Source organism: Phoca vitulina, unplaced genomic scaffold (genome assembly GCF_004348235.1).
Source record: "Phoca vitulina isolate PV1807 unplaced genomic scaffold, GSC_HSeal_1.0 scaffold1, whole genome shotgun sequence".
NCBI lineage: Eukaryota > Metazoa > Chordata > Mammalia > Carnivora > Phocidae > Phoca > Phoca vitulina.
In genome coordinates, this window is record NW_022589704.1 from 100,280,158 (window position 1) to 100,296,604 (window position 16,447).

At 46.5% G+C, this 16,447-nt stretch overlaps 1 protein-coding gene across 1 annotated transcript in view; it reads right to left on the reverse strand.

Moving 5' to 3' along the window:
- Positions 1–15,718, reverse strand: part of SCTR (secretin receptor) — a 76,521-nt gene extending 60,803 nt beyond the window's left edge. Inside the window, exon 1 of the mRNA XM_032404811.1 lies at positions 15,650–15,718. Coding sequence (XP_032260702.1) covers positions 15,650–15,718 — 69 coding nt within the window. The remainder of the gene's footprint in view (positions 1–15,649) is intronic.
- Positions 15,719–16,447: the final 729 nt, after the last annotated feature.

The window sequence follows — 16,447 nt, forward strand, 5'->3', positions numbered from 1 at the left end:
GAAAAATGCCAATCCCAAAAGGTTACATACCGTACTGTATGATTCTATCTATGTAACTCTTGAAATGACAAAGCTATAGAAATAGAGAACAGATTAGCGGTTGCAGGAATTAAGGAAGGGGTAGGAGCGGGAGGGAAGTGGCCGTGACTGCAACAGGGCACCTTGAAAGACCCCGGGGGTCATAAAAATGTTCTGTATCTGAACTGTATCAGTGTCGATGCTGGGGTTGTAATACTATAATACTACCTATAGTTTTGCAAGATTTTATCCCTGGGAGAAACTGACAAAAGGCTATGGAGGCGGGGATCTTTCTGTATTATTTCTTGCGGTCTATGATTATCTCAAAATTAAAAGTATAAATCTTAAAAAGAGACAATTTAAATATCCGAGGGAACACTCAGCTAACATTCAACATAATATATAATACTATAATCTTGAAATTACATTCAATGTGATAGTTTCAGCCATTATCCGTGATAATTCAGAAGACTATTCAGCAGTACAGACTATTAGTGGTGACACCATGATATTCAATGAGAAGAGCGTGACACAAAGTTGTATACACAGTATGATTGTAAGGATGTACAATGTACCATATTTTCAGAGGAAAATCTGGAAAAGAATACATGAAAGTATTATGAAAATTACATGAAACTTTAAAAATAATATGTAAATATATAGAGGAAGGTAGATACTTCATTCTATGTCTCTGTTCCCATTCCTACCTCCAGTTATAATCTCTCTGGAAGACACTGCTCTTTGTCTCCTTAATAATTATTCTTCTCTTCCTCTACTGCAATCAGAATTTAAAGATTTATTTATTTATTTATTTATTTATTAGAAAGAGAGAGAGAGAGCATGAGGGGGGAAAGGTCAGAGGGAGAAGCAGACTCCCTGCCAAGCAGGGATCCCGATGTGGGACTCAATCCCGGGACTCCAGGATCATGACCTGAGCTGAAGGCAGTCACTTAACCAACTGAGCCACCCAGGCGCCCTACTGCAATCAGAATTTAACTGGGCATATGGTTGCCCATCTGGAGACTAGAGTTTCCAGTTTCCCTGCAACTAATGCACACCCACATGACTAGGTTCTAGCAATGGGTTAGAACAAAAGACACATGTGCAAATGCTATCTTATGCCCTTAAAAGGAAAGAAACCTGCCTCCCTCTTTCATGTGTGGATATGGTGAATAGCCATATTCAATCATGGGGATGAGGGCAACACTTCAGGCTTGACTCTCCTCCCAGATTCAGAGGACAAAATCCATCCTGGACTGCACTTGTGAATGTCCACATTCCACTGCATCCTTTTGGTATTAATAGAGACAACGTAACTCATAACAGACTTAGGAGGTTTACTGTCAAGGACAGGGAAAGAGGCATTATTGTAATTAGAATTATTGGTCTCAGTCGCTATAGGAGTTTATACATATGACTTCATGGTGGGTGGAGTATACTTCTTTGCCTTGGGCTTGGCCATGTGACTGGTCCCTGAGATATTAGGGGGATCTGATATGAAGAAAAGCTTGAAATATGTTTGCACAGCTGTGCTTGCTCTCTTGCATTTCTGCCACCTGGGGTATCCTGCTGGTCTTGGAAGAATGAATAACACACCAACAGCAGACTTGAACCTGACCCAGCTGAGCCTGGCCTGGATCAATCAAACCCTAGCTCACTTGCAAACAAAGAGGGAAATAAACACTGATCGCTGTATGCCACGGAGCTGTCTGTGATTGTTACGCAGCATAGCTGACCGACACAGGGTAGGAAAGAGATTCTAGGGCGGCGCCAACGTATACCATTTAGGCAGTGAAGTTTCCCCCAAAAGGTGGCGATTTGCACTGTGGGATTCAAGAAAAGAGTACTCCCAAAGAGGGGACTCTTAAGAAAAATGGAGCAAGGTTAGAAATGAGAGGACACCTGCGCCGGGAACATCGCTCCAAGTTCAACTTTCTTGGCGTTTTTCCCTTAGACTGCAGGAAAAAAATAATAATCAGAGGACAGTTTAGCTTTTTCTTCTTATCTTACACTTTTTTTTTTTTGAATTGGAGTAAAATATACATAAGATAAAATTTAGCACTTTAACCATGTTTAAACGTACAATTCAGTGGCAATGTTGTGCAACCATCATCACTATTTCCAGAACTTTTTCAACATCGCACCAGAAACTCTGTACCCATTAAGGAATAACTACCCATTTCCCTCCTTCTGCAGCCTCTGATGACTTCTAGTCTACTTTCTGACTCTCCAAATTTGCCTATTCTCGGTATTTCATGTAAGTGGAATCATACGCTATTTTTTCTATGTCTGGCTTACTTCACTTAGTATATTTTGAAGATTCATCCACATTGTAGCATCTATCAGAATTTCCTTCCTTTGTCAGGCTGAATAATATTCCATTCTGTGTATACACCATGTTTTGTTCTTCCATTCATCTGTTGATGGATACTCGTGTTGCTTCCCCCTCTAGGCTATTGTAAATAATGCTGCAATGAACATGGGGGTGCAGATATGAGTCCCTGCTTTTGATTCTTTTGGGTGTATACCCAGAGACAGAACTGCTGAATCACATGGTAATTCTACGTTTACTTTTTTAGGAACCACCAAATGGTTTTCCACAGCAGCTGCACCATTTTACATTCCCACTAGCAATGCACAAGGGTTCTGTTATCTCCACATCCTCATCAACACTTGTTATTTTTTATTTTACTTTATATATTTTTAAAGATTTTATTTATTTATTTATTTGAGAGAGAAACGAGGAGGAGCAGAGGGGGAGGAAAAGAGAAGGGAAAGAATATGAAGCAGACTCCCCACAGATTGCGGAGCCCAACATGGGGCTCGATCTCACTATGCTGAGATCATGACCTGAGCCGAAATCAAGAGTCAGAGGTTTAACCAACCGAGCCACCCAGGTGCCCCTATTTTACTTTGAATGTTTTTAAAGTAGGCTCTACACCCAATGTGGGGCTCGAACTCAGGACCCTGAAATCAAGAGTCGCACATTCTACCGACTGAGCCAGCCAGGATCCCCTGTTTTTGTATTTTGTTTTAATAACAGCCATCTTGATGGGTGTGAAGTGGCTCATTCCACATTTCTATTTCCCTTGATCCTTCCATTAGAATGTAATAAACCAAAATACTTTTGTGTTGTGGTGGCTTGCCAGCAGGAGCATTCTGCTGAAAGGACTGAGCCCATGGCTCCATATGGTGACCAGCAATTAAGAAAAGGGGCCCTTCCAGGGGCGCCTGGGTGGCTCAGTCGTTAAGCATCTGCCTTCAGCTCAGGTCATGATCCCAGGGTCCTGGGATCGAGCCCCGCATCGGACTCCCTGTTCAGCGAGAAGTCTTCTTCTCCCTCTCCCACTCCCCCTGCTTGTGTTCCCTCTCTTGCTGTGTCTCTCTCTGTCAAATAAATAAATAAAATCTTAAAAAAAAATGGGGCCCTTCGGGGTGCTGGGAGAGGCTGGGAGGAGTGTGTTCAATGGAGCAACCACCCAGTAGGGGCATTGGAGAGAGAATAAATGGGAAACAAGCCCTCTTGTGATCTAAATTAACCTAGAGAAGGGAAGGAGAAGCTGCATGTATATTTATATGTATATTTCTATATCATTATTAAACATAATTTTACTTAAAATTCACAGGCGAGGGGCGCCTGGGTGGCTCAGTCAGTTAACTGTCCAACTCTTGGTTTTGGCTCAGTTCATGATTTCAGGGTCATGAGATCGAGCCCAAAGTCCGGCTCTGCGCTCTTCACGGAGTCTGCTTGGGATTCTCTCTCCCTCTTCCTTTGCCCTTCCCCACCGTGCTCTCTCTGTCCCTCTCAAAAATAAATAAATAAAATCTTTATAAATAAATAAATGAATAAATAAATACATACATACATAAAATTCACAGGAGAAACAAATGAAGATGAAAGAACTGCTAACATTGTTCTCAAAACAAGAGCTATTAGTCCTTAAAAGTTACCTTTAAACAGTTAAAAAATTTGTATTTGTGTATATGTGGTTTTTTTTTTCTTTTACTTGTACGAGTGCCAAGGAGTTTGTCATGAAAAATAGCAGTTTCCTTCCCTAATCTTTATCTACTTTCCAGAGGCAACCATTTCAACTCTTTGTAGCTGTTCATTTTTGTTTTTAATCTCCATATTGTTTTTAAGATTTTTTTAAAGTAATCTCTACACCCAACGTGGGGCTCAAACTCACAACCCCAAGATCAAGAGTCACATGCTTCTCTGACTGAGCCAGCCAGGCACCCCTCCATATTTAAATATTATATTCCTATACTGCTATTTCTTGGTTTATTAATCTGAGACACTATTTAAAACTCTCTGTTATGAAAGATAAAGATTTAGATGTTTTTAAATCTCCCTACATATACTTCTGTCCCCCATATGAACATACACTTCTCTTGATTTAATTTTTAGTTAAATGAATGGTCTATATTTATAATGTCTTGTTTTGACTGTGAAATATCATTCACCGCTAAGTCTAGCCATGTAAAATGATTATGTCTCTTCTTGTACATATTGTTTTTCTTGAGGTTAATAATTACTTTGTTTTTCTCATTTGATTAGTGTTCTATGTACATATGGCTAATTTTTCCAAGTGCTCCAACAGCTCCGAGAGACATCTATCAACAGTTGTATTTGTTTTACTTCTGGAGACCTCCCTGCCGGTCCTCCTTCCTCTTGCTCCAATCTGGGCCTGATGCCTGGCTGTGGTTTGGGGTACCTCTCCCCAACTCTTCTGACTAGACTTCACTTTCATAGATTCCACATCTTTTTCCTTGCTTCACTTCCTTGTTTTGCAGAAGCACATTCTCTAGTCACTTCCTATGAAAGCGTATGTAGGAGATAAACTTTGAAATCTCTGCAGGAGTGAAAAAGCTTCTATTAATTTGATAATTAATCAAATTTGGGCAGAGAATTCTGGGTTGAAAAGAAATTTCCTTCCATATTTTGAAGGCATTTCTCCTTCTCTCTTCCAATATCTATAAGAAATCCAATTGTGCTTCCAAACCTTCTGTATGTGACTTCTGTTTTCTCTGTAGAAATACTCAGGACTTTTCTTGTTTTTTTTTTTAAAGATTTTTTTAAATTTATTTATTTGACAGAGAGAGAGATAGTGAGAGAGGGAACACAAGCAGGGGGAGTGGGAGAGGGAGAAGCAGGCCTCCCGCAGAGCAGAGAGCCCGATGCAGGGCTCGATCCCAGGACCCTGGGATCATGACCTGAGCCGAAGGCAGACGCTTAACGACTGAGCCACCCAGGCGCCCCAGGATTTTTCTTGTTTTTAGTTGCTTTTAAATTCCTTGCAGAAATGTTTTTTTTATTCGTTCATTAGATACTCTGGGGACATTTCTATCTGAAGATTTGTGTTCTTCATGTCTGGGAATTTTTTAAATGTTATGTGATTTATTTTACTACTTCCTCCCTTCATCTTCTCTATTCTGTCTTCCTAGAATTCATATTATTTGAATGATGGACAACCCAGATGGACCCTCTAGTCTTTTCACCTTCCTCTACTCTTCTACCATTGTGTCACTTGACATCACTTGTTGAGTTTCCTAATAAATGTTTTGTCATCATACACTTAATTTCCAGGCAGCCTTTCTTATTCTCTGGTGATTCCTTTTGTCCAGCACCCTCTTTCCCACACTCTTTCTTCTTAGATCTGGCATCCTTTTTTTTTTTTTTTAAGATTTATTTATTTATTTGAAGAGACAGAGCACGAGGAGGGGGAGGGAGAAAGGGAGAGGGAGAGAGAGAATCCTCAGGCAGACTCCCTGTTGAGCGTGGAGACGGACGCAGGGCTGAATCCCGGGACCCTGAGATCATGACCTGAGCTGAAATCAAGAGTCAGACGCTTAACCACCTGAGCCACCCAGGTGCCCCTAGATCTTTTTAAAGAACTGTATTTCAGGATATTAACTGTAGTCATGTGACCTTTTTCTCCTCTCTGCATGGTGGATATTTCCTCTTTCCCTTCTGTTTGTTTGCTTTCACATTGGAGGCCTTCCTTAATGCCATATATATATATATACATACATATATATATACACACACACACACACATATACACACATATATGTTATTGTATATAATATATGTATGTATGTATATTATGGAAGTATGGTTGACACACACTGTTACATTAGTTTCAGGTGCACAAGGTAATGATTCCACAAATCTATACATTAATGCTGTGCTCACCTCCAGTGTAGCTGCCATCAGTCCCCATACAACCCTATCACAATCCCATTGGCTAAGGTCCCTGTGCTGTGCTCAACGCCACAGTTAAGCTTGAAGCACTAATGGGGTCCTTAGAACCACCGTGGGCCTGAACAGTTTGTGGCCTTTGCTATACAATAAATAATTGGGCTGAGAGGGTCCCCACAGTCAGGATCTCTGTTTGTCCTCCGTGCTCGGAGCCTTTCCAGGGCTCTGCAGGCCGACCGGACCACTGGTCATCCACACCCCTCCGCCCGGCGCACGCACGTAGCTTGGTATTTTTCCCACAATGCTACCCCTACTTCATTCGCTTTCCATTCCCAAAGATTTCTTGAAATCTCTGCTTTATTGTTGTATCATCTTGTTCCCTTTGACTCTGTGGGTTTGTACCCTTGTGATTCCTTTACTATCATGTTAAGGATGTTCCCAGGGACAGAGTAGATAAACGCCTGTGGTTATCTGCCATTTGAAACTGGATGTCCTAATGTAACATTCAAATATAATAGAAATATATATTTGGTGTTCATCTCTGGTTCCTGGCCTAGTGATCCTAAAACCCTTGTAATTTTCTGAGCATTAGGGGTGAGAAAAGCATCTTTTGTTATAATATCGGGTCTTACTCCTCAGTTCCTAATACAAGAGCTTCTAAGACCCTTGGGATCTCCAAAGTGATGAGTGACTTTGTATATGCTGATAAGACGACTGGTGGCTGGAGCCCCTAGATATCTGCAGGATGGGGGCTGGTCACCAGAAAGACCAACCATGGGGTGAGAGATTGGAACTTCCAGCTGCCCTTCTGACCACAGGAGATGGGAGGGAGGGCAGAGACTGAGTTAGTCACCGATGGTCAGTGATTTCGTCAATCATGCCTATGTAATGAAACCTACATAAATACCCTACACAAGAGGGTTTGGAGAGCATCCATGTTCCCCCTTCCTCACCCTCTGCATCTCTTCCACTTGGCTGTCCCTGAGTGGTATCCTTTATGATAAACCAGTAATGGCAAGTAAAGTACTTTCCTGAGTTCTGTGAGCTCTTCTAGCAAATTACCGAATGAAAGGAAGAGGTCATGGGAATCCCCGATGTATAGCAGATCAGCCAGAAGTACGGGTGACCCAGGTTCGTGATTGGCATCTAAAGTAGAAGCGGTCTTGTGGACTGTGTCCTTAACCCACAGGGTCTGTGCTGATTCCAGGTGGTTAGAGTCAGAACTGAATTGAATTTGATTTTTTTTTTTAAGATTTTATTTATTTATTTGAGAGAGAGAGCATGAGCCAGGGGAGGGGCAGAGAGAGAAGGAGAAGCAGACTCCTCGCTGAGCAGGGGGCATGTGACTTTTGTGACTCGATCCTGGGGCTTAATCCTGGGACTCCCAGAATCATGACCTGAGCCAAAGGCAGACGCTTAACCAACTGAGCCACCCAGGTGCCCCAGAACTGAATTGAATTTTAGAACACCCAGCTGGTGTCTGGCGAGTTTAATTGGTTGTCAATGTGAGGAAAAACCACATATATTTAGCACCGTAAGTGAAATATTTTGAGCAGAAAATCCCAAAATAGTTGGTACCAAGAATGGGATGCTGCTTCGTAGTAAAAATGGCATCTCGGACCAAAGTACACTTAAAAATATGTATTCCTCATAAGTTCACTAAGAGAGTATAAGAAAAAGGGATTTTACTAAATGGTACTTTTCTTTATTATTTAAGTTAACCAAACAAAAAGACACGTTACATGACTTTCCTCTTCAGTTTCAGATTTTGAGTCCAGGCCATCTTTACATCTGGAGTTTTAAAAATATTGCTGCAATCATGTCAAACTTTAAAAAGAATACTGGCATCATGAAATTTTTCATGTAACTTTTGTCTTTTGCTGGAATTTTAAGTTAACTTTCTTTTTTCTTGTTAATCACAAAATTCATAGGCCTTCACCTTATCCCTTGCATAGCATAGTTGCACTCCATGGTCCTGAATAGAGCAGCTCTGCCAAGGAGCCTCTCTGGAAGTTACTTCAAGGAGTCTTCGACTTTCTGGACTAAGTCCTCTGTTTCAGAACTGTGGAACTGATCTGCCCATTGCCATCCTGGGTAAGTTACACTTTTTTGTATCCCATATTTTATTTTTATTTTTTTAAGTAGGCTCCATAGCCAACATGGGTCTTGAACTCATAACCCTGCGATCAAGAGTCACATGCTCTACCGACTGAGCCAGCCGGCACCCCTGTATCCCATATTTTAGATTCAGTTTTGGCTTTGCTGGGAATAACCTCTAGTAATTTTTTTTTTTTTTAAGAAAGGCACTTAAGTTGTAATCTTTCTTAGACTGTGTATCTAGTAGTGTCTCTGTACAAGTATCACTCTTTGATACTTCAGCACTGACCTTGGCCCCCAGTCATGGCTGGCCCACTACAGTGAACAAGTTCATACTTGTTGCTTCATGATTGTGTGATTAGCTTCCACTGTCCCATTCTTTGGGGTATTTTCTCAGATGGTAGACATATTTTGAGGTGTCTGCTCAACCTATTAGGCAACAACTCTTCTCTGAGAAGACCCCTTCACCCTTAGGTGTGTGGTGAAGTCCCATTTCAATGATCAGACCTTTGGAGAAAACCTAACCGAGATTGGGACAATGTGCTTTCCTCTCTTGGATATTTGGTATTGTAAGGGGGAGTAAGGTCAATCTCTCCCATTCCTAAAGCATGTACTCTTGGAAAGCTATGGGGCAGCCATATTCTATCCTTCAGAAAGCAACAGAAAACTTCAGTCTGCAGAGAGAGAGAATAATTAAGCAAAATAAGAGAAGAAAGATGTCAAGAGAGAATTCTACTAGTTTAACTTTGGACTCTTGAATCTGAAAAGGTAAAATCTGGGAGGAGATAAAGTGAAAATCTATTGGATTCCGAAGAAGGTGAAGAGACTCAACATCACTCTGCCAATCACACTTTATGATATAATCACTTGCCTGCCAACTTAGACTGGAAAAGAATTTTTTCAAGGGGGAAATAAAAGGAGACATGGTACTAGCTAGTTTATACAATGAGAACTAAGAAGAGGAAACTCATTACCAAATAACCAGTTCAAAATGCAAAATTTCATCAAATACTTATTGGGCACCTACTCTATGCCAAGCAATTGATTCATCACTGGGGACACGAAGGTGAATGGGACATAGTTCCTGCTCTTGAAGCTCATGGCTTGAGGGGTCCAGAGAGGCCATCGCTGAAGTACACAACGAAGGCAGCAGCGAGATCATAATGGACCAAGAGTGGAGGCAGGGGCCCGCCCTCCAGGAGGTGGCTCCACAGCTTCGGGAAGAAATGAGAGTCATTGGACCCAGAACAGCAACACCAGAACATCCCATAAAGAATAGGGCCCGGATGTGACAGTGAACAGGCAGATTATGCAGCAGCAGGCTGTGGACTGAATGTTGGGGTGAGGGCAGGGGACAGCGTGACTCCCACGAGGCTGGTTTGGGTGCCTCCATAGTTTCAAGAACAGGAAAAACAAGGAAAAGAGAAGAGAAGAAGGCTTGGGAGCTGGGGTAAGATGAGTTTGGAAGGCTGGATTTATGACGGGGTAGGACTGCTGAGGAAGATCACACAGTAAGAGTGAGCAGAGTGAGGAGAGCAAGGACAAGCCTGGACAAGAGATCCTTACAGGACTGAGAAGATGGAGTGCAAATGGTGATTAGAAGCCCGTAAAGAGCAGAAGCCAATGGAGTGGGGAGTGGAAAGGAGGGAGGGTCCCGCACGGGATACCTCGAGAGGCAGGGATCCCATGCCCGCTTTGCCCAAGACAGTCAGGTGTATGCCTGCCATCTCGACATCATTACTGACAACCTCCTGTCTCTCTCATAAATCATGTGGTCCCTCTAGGTCGGACCAGGGCCAAAAAGGGTGTAATGAAGACAACGAAATTAAGGTCACACAAGAGACTGATTTCAGCGGGTGGTGGGGTGGGAGCGGGCGGTGGCAGGCTAAGAAATCAGTGTAAGTGGAAGCAAGCATCATGGATGCTTCTTCCCAGAAGCTGGCCGTCAGGGGGCAGAGATGGAACAGCGGTTGGAAGGCCCAGAGTGCAGAGGGAGGGCTCTTTACCACCTGGTTGGACAGACTTGGGCAAGTTGACCAGCTGATGGGGAAAGACGGTTAGAGGAAAATGGTAAAGACTGGGCACGATGGCTTGGCTGTGTCCTCTCAGGATGGGAGTGCCCATGGATTTGGGCCAAAGGATTAGGAGCACAGGTGCAGGGACTGGCCACACCAGCTGGAGAAGTGCCTCTCTTCCACTCAGCTGATGCTAGGGACTGAATGTCTGTGACACCCCCAAATTCCTATGTTGAAACCCTATCCCCCAGCATAGCTGCATTTGGAGACAAGGCCTGGAAGGAGGTAACGAAGGTTAAACATGGTCATAAGGGTGGGCCCCTGATCTGATAGGATTAGTGTCCTTATAAGAAGAGACACCAGAGAGCTTGGGTAGTGATCCCAGGGTCCTGGGATCGAGTCCCGCGTTGGGCTCCCTGCTCGGTGGGAAGCCTGCTTCTCCATCTCCAGGGGGAGTGGGCTCCCCCTGCTTGTGTTCCTGCTCTCGCTGTCTCTCTCTCTCTCTGTCAAATAAATAAATAAAATCTTAAAAAAAAAAAAAAAGAGCCAGATGTTGGTCGGAGGAAGTTCATTCTCTGACTCTCAGGAAATAGGAGGCAAGCCTGTCTATTGAAAATGAAAGAGGGGTTGGTAAGATCAGGAACATAGACATCAGGGAGAGCCCACTGGTGAGGGATCGATGTCGGACATACGGGGATTCTGGAGAAAACAGGAAAACTTAGGAATGTTGGCAGCATGGTGGGCTGGGACTTCAGGACAAGGCCAAGCAGAGATGTCCCTTCCCTGAATGCTCCTTGGAATCTGCCGGACACGGAATATTGAGGCTGGCTGAGCCCCAGGATATTATTATTTTCTGGAGTCCACAGGAACACTGAGCAGCCCTCTGTTTGTAATGTAAGCAAGTAGATAGGATCTGAGTGTTGTGGATTTTACCTTGGGCTGCAGGTTGTCCCAATGCCCGAGTGAAGGTCAGTGGTGAGAAACCTCAGCTTGCTAAGGGCAGGGAAGCATGGAGTAAGTCGGGGGACATTGGAGGGCGCCACTGTGGTGGTGGAACTCTAACCCTGGTTATGAAGTCTGGGCTTTCAAAGACGGAGACCAGGAAGAGAGCTATGTGCTCCCTCCTTCCTGGACATGGAGGAAGCCATAGGGCAGGGATAATGGGGACAGGGTGGAGAGAGGTGGGCTCCATGGGAGCGCAGAAAGGCGATGCCAAAGCTAAGAGAAGGAGCCCCCTAAGGAGTCTGGGAAGTGTACTGCCTGGTTGATTGATTTTGTGACCCCAAGCTCATCTCTGGCCCCTTTAATAAAACGCTGTGTGTAATTCAGTATTTGTTTTATGTTTTATAAAGCGATTAGATTAAACTGAAATTAATGTCACTTTGAGGCTTGGGAGAGCATTTTGCGACAGCCCCTTGGGTACCGGAAACCAGCGCAGGCCTCTTTCTGGGAGCAGATGCGGGTACTGGTGAGGAATCCCGGGGTTGGGGCCTCACACCGCGTCTGGGTGGGTGGCCCTGACAAATGGCTTCACTTCTCTCTGAGCCTCTGCTCCTTCCTCTGCACAATGAGGGTTATGAGAATAAAGTCAGATGGTGCTGGCAAGGACTTGGCAGAGTATCTGGTGTGAAGTGAGTGCTCAGTAAAGGACACCTTTATCATCATCATCTTCATTCACATTCATTTTAGAGATAGTAGCAATTTCAAAAGAAATCCACAAATATTTCCCCAGAAGATGAGAAGGTGATCTTTCAGGGATATAAAAAATCCCAGGGGCGCCTGCGTGGCTCAGTCATTAAGCATCTGCCTTCAGCTCAGCTCATGATCCCAGGGTCCTGGAATCGAGCCCCGCATCGGGCTCCTTGCTTAGCAGGGGGCCTGCTTCTCCCTCTCCCTCTGCCTTCCGTTCCCCCTGCTTGTGCGCGCGCTCTCTCTCTCTCTCTCCCTCTGTCAGATAAATAAATAAAATCTTAAAAAAAAAAAAAAATCCCAGAGAGCCTCCTCTGAAGAGTTGTCAATAGCCAGCTCCTCAGGTGACCCTTGCAGGTCTTCCTAAAATTCTGCTCGCCCGGTTGCCACCGAGCTTGTCAGCCCCTGGGGGTGGTAGCACCATGTGCCAGACCCCCAAGCCAGGACCTTTTCTGTTTCTGAGCCACCCACTGAGATGGAAGGGAGAGAGGTGGGAGAGCAGGGAGGGAGGCTGGAGAAGATCAAGCCCATTCTCAGCACAAGTCATTTTGTCTGCAAGTGGGTGTTCATCGAGGACCTTGGCTCCGATTCCTTGTCACCAAGCCCACTCTCCTGAATCCAACATGCAATTGACCCCTATTGTTAGTTCCGCTCATGCATTTCCCCTGAAACAGGACAACCTTTAAGGCAGTGGTTCTCGACCGGGGCAGTTCTGCCCTCCCTTCCTCCCAGAGGACATCGGGTAATGTCTGGAGACATTTTTCTGTGGGCACAACGTGGACAGGTGCTCCTGGCTTCCAGTGGGTAAAGGCCAGGGATGGTGCTAGATGCACACAATGCACAGGACAGTCCCCCAAGACAAAGAATTCTGTGACTCCCCCTCTGTCCTCCGGATCCTCATTAGTACTTCCCTCTGGCTTCCTCCATGCCGGGGGAAGACCTAGCTCCCTTCCTGGCACCCTTGCTGAAAGCCCAGATTTAATATCCGGGGTTACAGTGTCAAAGTTAAGAAACCCCATTTGAAGGAAAAGGCAACCCTCTCCACCCCACTTAACTCACTATGGTTATCGAGTTGGCAGTTTGCCAGATGCCACGGATTAAAAAGCCCTACCTTGAGTGACTGTTTTTCATTGGCTTGACATGGTTATGTACAATTTTATAAGCAAGGGTTACCTTCAAGATGTCATTGTTTATTACTTGGTGCTATACGAAAGTGCCACAGCTTACGACACTCCCTTTGGATGTCGTCACTTCATTCATTCACTCACTCACTCATTCACTCAACCAACACACACTCATTGAGCTCCTTCTTACGCTGAGACAGGCTCTAGGGATAGAGGATGAATAAGACATCTCAAAGTGTGCGTACTGGGGAGGAGGAAGAGGACAGATGTGCTAGTGAATAATCTCAACATCCTTCCAGGTAAAAGTCCTCATGAGATTCATGGGGGTGGGATAGCAAAGGGGGGTGTGGTCCATGTTTCCTCTGGCGGTCTCAGAAAGCTGGCCCCTTCAGCCATCATCACTTTCTGGTTTCCATTTGCAAGGGACCCTCCTGACACTTCCCTATATGGAAAGGCAAGGGGGGAAGGTGGGTAGCAGTAATAAGCAGTTTGGCCTAATGATGCCCCATTAGGAAGATGCCTATGATCTCACACAATGCGGGGGCCCCATATAAATAAAAAATTGTTTGAATGCCCTTAAATTTCCAAATCAAATGTCCGACCACTCAGAGACAAAGAAACAGAAGGTAAGCAGGGTTTCAAAGCCTGGGAAATACTCCAAACAAAGTAGGTCAGTTCCATTCTTGTTTATTAAAGGAGTTCTTGCCAAGAAGTATGAGACCTCAGGTCTGGATAAGCCCATAAAATACCCAGAAGACCAAGACTTACACACAGGAAACCATCTTGTGATAATACAAGGCAGGACATGAGTGTATGAAAATGTCATGTAAAGACAAAGGACGTAAGGGAGAGCACCCTGGGTGACCGGGATCAAGCGATCTGGTTGCTAGTCCCAACTCTACAGCTAACTTGTTGATTTGGGGCAACTCTCTTTTCTCTGTGGGTCTCAGTTCGCTCATCTGTAAAATAAGGGAATTGGACCAGAGCGTCATGAAGCAGCCTTCCAAGGCACACTGAAGAATCAAACCAAGTGAAAGCTCTCATTTCCCCCTCTGCTTATTCCTAACCTGGGGGCCCCTTGAGACTAAAAATGTAGGTTGAACCTCAGTCCTGAAGCCCAGCCACCTGTTGATTTCTTTGACAACCTCAGGGTTACTGCAAATACTTAAGAAGGAGGTGGGGAAGGTGATAAGGAAGAAGCTATTACCTCTCCCATCCCTGGGCACTGAATAACAGCACACCCAGAGGCTTTGAATTGTCCCCAGGGTCCTGGGTGGCACTTCCCCAAATTGGGGGTTCCGATTAGTGAGTGGGTACTATTGCTCTAGCACCTTCCAACCACCAGGCCCTGCCGCTGGTGAGAAGAGGCTCCAGGGTTACAAGGGAGCTGGGAACGAGAGTCCCAAATTCTACTTTTCCATACTACTGCTGCTAGAATGTCAAGGAGCTGCTGGATGGGCAGCTCCTGAGTGTCAACACTCCCATCAGCTCTGGGAGTGAAGGGTTTTCTTATAATCAAACAGGAGAGGACTACAGGAAGGCAAGGTCATTGGACACCTGGAAGGACTCACCCAGGACAGAGACTGGAGACTCCAAATTGGGTCCCCAAGTACTTTGCCTGGGGAGTTTCTTGGGACAGAGGCCTTAAAGGCCAGTTTGCAATGCTGGTGGGAAGAAGTGGTTCTGGAATCTGCAGCCCCCCCCACTCCCCGCCCCACCACCCCCTCCCCATTCCTTCCATCCTGGCTGTCTGGGTACAGATCCCAGTGGGAGAAGCCCTGGATTCCAAGGCATTCCTGTGGGAAAGGAAAACAAGCCACCCACTCTGCCTTTCTCTGGACCGGGTTTTCGGAGATCAGCTCCTCCCAGGACGCCCCAGACATGCATACTTTAGGGAGCCAAATCCCAAAGGGGAGGGAGGGAGTTGCTAATGGTCCCACCATAGACAGAGCCGGCAGCTCCAGCCAGAGCTTTCTGAGGTTTCCCCTTCTGCAGCCCTGGGGGTGCGTGTGTGTGTGTGTGTGTGTGTGTGTGTGAGAGAGAGAGAGAGAGAGAGGGAGGGAGAGAGAGAGAGAGAATGTCAAGGCTTTGGGGCCGACGGACATGGGCTCCAATCAACTTTTCCTAGGGCGAGATTTTTGGCCTCTTAAAGTCTCTGTTTCCTTGTGCGTAAAGAGAGGGGGACACTACCAACCTGGAAAACCCATCAGGAGGTAGCGATGAAATAATGGAGGCAGAATGCCCAGCGCACAATGGGCACTGCTAGGGGCGCCTCCAGAGTTTCCGTCGGGGCACAGCCTGGAGGGAGGGGATGGCGTGGAGGGGAGAGGGGGTTTACCTTAGGGCTGCCTTCGCCGGGCGCACTTGACGTTTTTACTCCGGGGGAGGAGGCTATCTGGAGAGGAGCCGATAGAGATGATCCTTGGGGGAAGGGGGAACGGGGTGTCAGGGTTCCCCCTCCTCCACGGAAGATCTGGGGACCCACGGAGGGGAGCGGTACTCACCGTGTGCGCAGCGCAGGCGAGCAGCAGCAGCAGGGGCGGCCGCGGCCACAGCAGCAAGCGGGGACGCATGGTGCTCGGCGCGTTCCCCCGCGGGTGTGGGGGGGGGGAGCGGGGAGAGCGCCTCGACGGCCGCCCCTCCTGTGCGCACCCCCGGTCCGGGAGCTCAGCGCCCTCCGCGGGGGCCCCGGCCGCCCGCCGCGTCCGGAGGAGCCATGGCTGTGGGCCACCCAGCCCGCGGCGAGCCCCAGGACTGCTCGTCCTCGGAAGAGGTGGCCGCGCGCTAAGCCGCCCAGCCCATTGATAAGGACGCGCGGCGCGGCGGGCGCTCCTCCACCCAGCCGCGACTGGCGGGCAGGGGAGGAGGCGGAGGGAGCGCGCGGGGGGCCGCAGGCGGCTCCGGCAGGCTCAGCCCGGGGGCGGAGGAGACCGGCAGAGGGCACGCTGCCTCAGCCTCGGACGCTGCAACACCCCCGAGTCCCGAAAGAGCGCTAAGTTCTGGGGCAGCCCTGCCGCCAGCTGGCCGCCCGCCGACGGGCAACGTATGACACGGTTTTGAGTCTCGCATCTACTGATGCCCACGTTCGGGTTAAAAGAAGCTTGTGCCGGTGCCCTGCGGACGTAGCGGGGGCTCCGTAAATGCCTATTGCATCGATCGGGTGGGACAGCTACGTGGCACTTCGTTTCCAATTTTCATTTTGTGTTTCTTCCTTATTCAAGTCATACCCTCTCATTCTAGGGAATTTCATTCCCATGGGCGCCATCACACGAGCAGGTTTAGATGATCAGGTGAGAAGCCTG